Here is a 4,123-nt window from a genome sequence, read left to right as displayed (position 1 = left end):
AATTACCACTAATTTTAAAAACTTAACATATTAGAATGTAAATTTATTATGTCTATCAAACTTGTATCTAACATTTTCTTTCACTTGTATGTCATTTTAATCCTTACAAATATCAATTCTTTACATGTTGAGATCAATAGTAATTTAATAATAGGAATAGAAAAATGAATCGACTTCTTCATTTTGGTTGGTTTCCTGATTCTAGGAAAATTCGTAAACAAGAAATTCTATATAAAGATCTACTTCAATTTTTGTTTTTGTTTTTTTTGTTTTTTTTGTTTTTTTTTTTTTTGGGTGAATTACTTCAAATTATTTAGATAATAGAACGTCCATTTTGTTATACATCACTTTGGTGCAATTAATGTTTTAAATGGATGCTTGTTCTTATGATTCCATCAAAGCATTACAAAATCTAGTCAGGGACCATGGACCAAACAAAATCAAAGAAATTCCAAATATTCAGGGAAAGACTGCATTCAAAAAATGGCTATTCCGCTTAACTGGTGGTAACGGTAGCTTTCTATGATGCTGCCACTGCCATTTGAATTCCCAATACCAATAACCAATGCGCCTTCAAATGTAGATATCATTACATTGTTGCCAGCATGTAATGGTTCTAGCAATTATAACTCCTGTCCATAAGTATATGTAGATGTGTTTGCGTATGCATATATATACATAACAAGGATACAAATTGATGGACAGACTCAGAAGATAACAGCAAACAACATACTAATCACATACAAATTACTTGTCATAATGGATAACAACATATGCAACTATACAAGAGAAATGTCACAAACAAAAACAAATCAACAGCTTCTAAAGTTTTGCAGAAAAATTCTTCTAGAATCAATGCCAGCCTCCAAATAATCCAAAGTTCTTAGATGTAAATCAATAAATTTCTTCAGCTCCATAGGTTCATTCAGCAGCGAACTATCAGAAGAAACACCTATTTTCCATCTTATTGCAACTCATACGATGAAAAGCTGAATCTTCCCTCATTGGTGGATTTTAACTCTAGCTTCTGAAATGGGCTGCATGTTGTTTCAAGTAAATACTCATTATTTTAGTGAATTGTGGAACAAGTACACCTCAAATATAAAGCATAATGGAAATATTTCAAGTTACTTCATGAGCAATTGGCTCTAAGTGCTTTCTTTATATTCAAGGGTATCAACCATTTCACTTTCACATCCTAGAAATGTCAGTTTGCTCTGCCACCCGGTGGCTTTGTTTCAATAAATCACCCTTTTTTTTTTTTTTTTTTTTTTTGGAAATGAATGAAAAATGTAGGGGGCAGTGGGAGACCACAATTTTCCAGTAAAAATGCATCCTCTCATAAGAGAATCAATTAGAATTTCCACTTTTGAGAAGGAGAAGGGAGTTACATAACAATAAATGTTTTGAGCTAAAGGATAAAGAAGAGAGATAAAGACCTGCTATTAGGATCATAATAGAAGCCATTAATGGAGCCATCACTACATGAGAAGCATACGTAGTAAAAGCCAGCTATGGTCAACCCGCAGTCTGTTCCAACATTTACAAAGTACTGCTCTTTCCATCTCTGCACCAGCAATTTGAAGAAATTGTCAGCTTAATTTCAAATATAGTCTAGTACCAAATAACACATACACATGAGATCAAATTACCATAAATATATATGGGCAGTTACTAAGGTCCAAAGATTTGCCACCGTCAACCTCTACCTGGCTCTGTAAAGAACATAACTGATAAGGAGATGGTACATAATCGTGTAGGATGATAAAGACACACTGACTTACAAGTAAGGGAGCAAAAGAAGGAAACTTAATCCAATGCCTAATGTCATCCTCTGGTCTGTCAAGAAGTTAAAAACAGATCAGGAGTAGAAACATGGTTGCAGTAAACAAACTTGCAAAGGATATCACCTAAATCAATTATAGATCTTATTTTCCATCTTCTATTATTTATTTAATCAAGATCCATGCTCAATAAAACGTTATATGAGAATGAAAGAACACATACTTTGCTTCCCATTTGCCAGTGAAGAAGGTATAGTTCTTGGTGTCAACAATCTCTCCTTCCCAAAATGTTACTACCTAACATACATCAATATTACATATAAAATATATAAGCACTCAATTAGGGATTTTAAGAGATATCTTTCATAATACTCCTCTATAGATAAAGAGCAGAGTTAAGGCTGGTCATTTGATGAAGCAAAGAATTTTCTTACCGGTGTGTCCGCCATAGGAACATTAAGAGCTTCCATTGTGCCACAAAGATAACCATGTTCAAGGTCACATCCTTGTATGCAGACATTTACTTTCCATGCTTCATCTTTTTGCGAACTGGAAACATTCTGAGTACCAGAAAAGGCCTGTGAAAGAATTGAGAACATGAATAGATGGAAAAAAACTCATCTTATGCAGCACAGAAGCGAAAAAAGAAAATATATATTTATATATATATATATATATATATATTCATCTTATGCAGCAATAGCATATTAGAATAGAAGATATATCACGCAAATTTTGGTGTACATAAAGAAAATTATTTATGAGGATGAGTTCATTGCTCAAAGAAATATTCAACAATAAGCTGTAAAGCAACTCTCCCTTTCCTCCACTACACCTCCAATCCAAAGAAAAGGAAAAACAGGGAAGCTGCACATGTTCTAACGAAGGTGTGACAATTGTATGAGTACTACCACAGAGTAGCGGAAGATTATAGAACCTAATGCTCATTTGAAAAACTTCCTTCTTTCAATATAATATCACAATTGACACATCCCTGCCTTCCTTGTAACACCAAGATACAGACTGCTGATGGATTCATAGTTGTGACGGACAGGAATGCATTAAACAACCAAACATTTTACGCTGTTCTATACATATATGAATTGCTAAATAGAACTTACAACAAATTATATTACTTCTAAGTTCATCCTTAATCATCCAAACTCCAAACAATTCATAACACTTTTAGTTTCTTTTCATTTTTCTCATTTGATACTGAAGGAACGTTAACGAAGGAAATTTTCCAAGTATAGAAAATCCTACATTTTGACACCTACAAGGACTATAAGTTGAGGTTGAATATACGATAATAAAATTTCATGCCCAATATCATATACTTTAAAACACTACCTGTCCAACACTTAAAAGCGTACAAGCTGGTGGTGTGGTCTGCCCAGAATTTGCACCTTCAATAATAAAACCCAATATAGTCAAATCAAAGAAAACAATGGCAAGCCCAACTAATTTAATCAAATGCTCCAGAAGCTACGATCCAACAACTATAATCGATTCAGACATTACCAAAGACAGAAACCCAAAAAAGCAGCTAAAGAATTCTATATATATTTGATATTTCTATCCGCGTAAATCAGCGTTTCAATTATGATAAATTTAAGAGAGAACAGAAATAAACTTGAAGCAAATTGTTTATTTTGGACCCCTGCCCACCAGCAATCTGTGTTGATTAATTAAAAACCCTAACTTTTGAAATACCTGAAACCTGAGAAGGTGCAGAGCTCTCAGCCACTCTCACCGGCATTCCTTGACGATTCGAACCCCGGCGTTGAATGATTAAAATGCTAAGCAGGAACTGACTCTGGGCCTGAGACTATTTGACCCGTTGCCTGTTGCTTCGGCTCCGCTTCTGAAACTAAAGTAGGGATGGCAATTTGCCCCGCACGGCCCGATACCCGCGGTGCACCGCCCCTAACGGGAGGTTTTTTCCCGAATTTTTGGAAATGTAAGCGGACTCGAGACAAATGCCTAAAAATCGAGTTGGGAACGGATCGGAGACGGAAAATAATAACCCGCCTCGATATATATATATATACTTATTTATTATTTTTTTTTTTACAAAATTTTATTTATATAAAATTATTTATTTATTTATTTATTTTTTAAAATATATATTTTATTATAATTATAAATTTATTTTTTGATATATTTTATTATATTTTTATTACATTATAGTTATTTTTTTATATTTTAATTATAAAATAATTTTTTTATATAAATTTTTAAAAAAATATTAATTAAAAAACAAAATGGAGAAAATTGTCCCGCCCCGTCTCTGTCCTGGAAAATTTCCGATCCCGTCCCATACCTAAAAAAACGGAAAA

General features: G+C 33.2%; 1 protein-coding gene across 1 annotated transcript; it reads right to left on the bottom strand.

Annotated features, from left to right (window-relative positions):
- Positions 1-546: 546 nt before the first annotated feature.
- LOC132804340 (uncharacterized) lies at positions 547-3,795 on the bottom strand. The gene is made up of 8 exons (XM_060818619.1): positions 3,498-3,795; positions 3,135-3,190; positions 2,219-2,362; positions 2,008-2,081; positions 1,785-1,839; positions 1,653-1,715; positions 1,440-1,567; positions 547-1,037 (listed from the first exon to the last, which is right to left on the bottom strand). Exons 1-8 carry the CDS (start codon positions 3,541-3,543, stop codon positions 965-967), a joined length of 639 nt encoding a protein of 212 aa, XP_060674602.1. The 5' UTR covers positions 3,544-3,795; the 3' UTR covers positions 547-964.
- Positions 3,796-4,123: the final 328 nt, after the last annotated feature.

The sequence above is a fragment of the Ziziphus jujuba genome, chromosome 6, assembly GCF_031755915.1.
Source record: "Ziziphus jujuba cultivar Dongzao chromosome 6, ASM3175591v1".
Lineage (NCBI taxonomy): Eukaryota > Viridiplantae > Streptophyta > Magnoliopsida > Rosales > Rhamnaceae > Ziziphus > Ziziphus jujuba.
The sequence above is the reverse complement of the archived record's forward strand: the minus strand, read 5'-3'. Positions and strand labels throughout refer to the sequence as shown.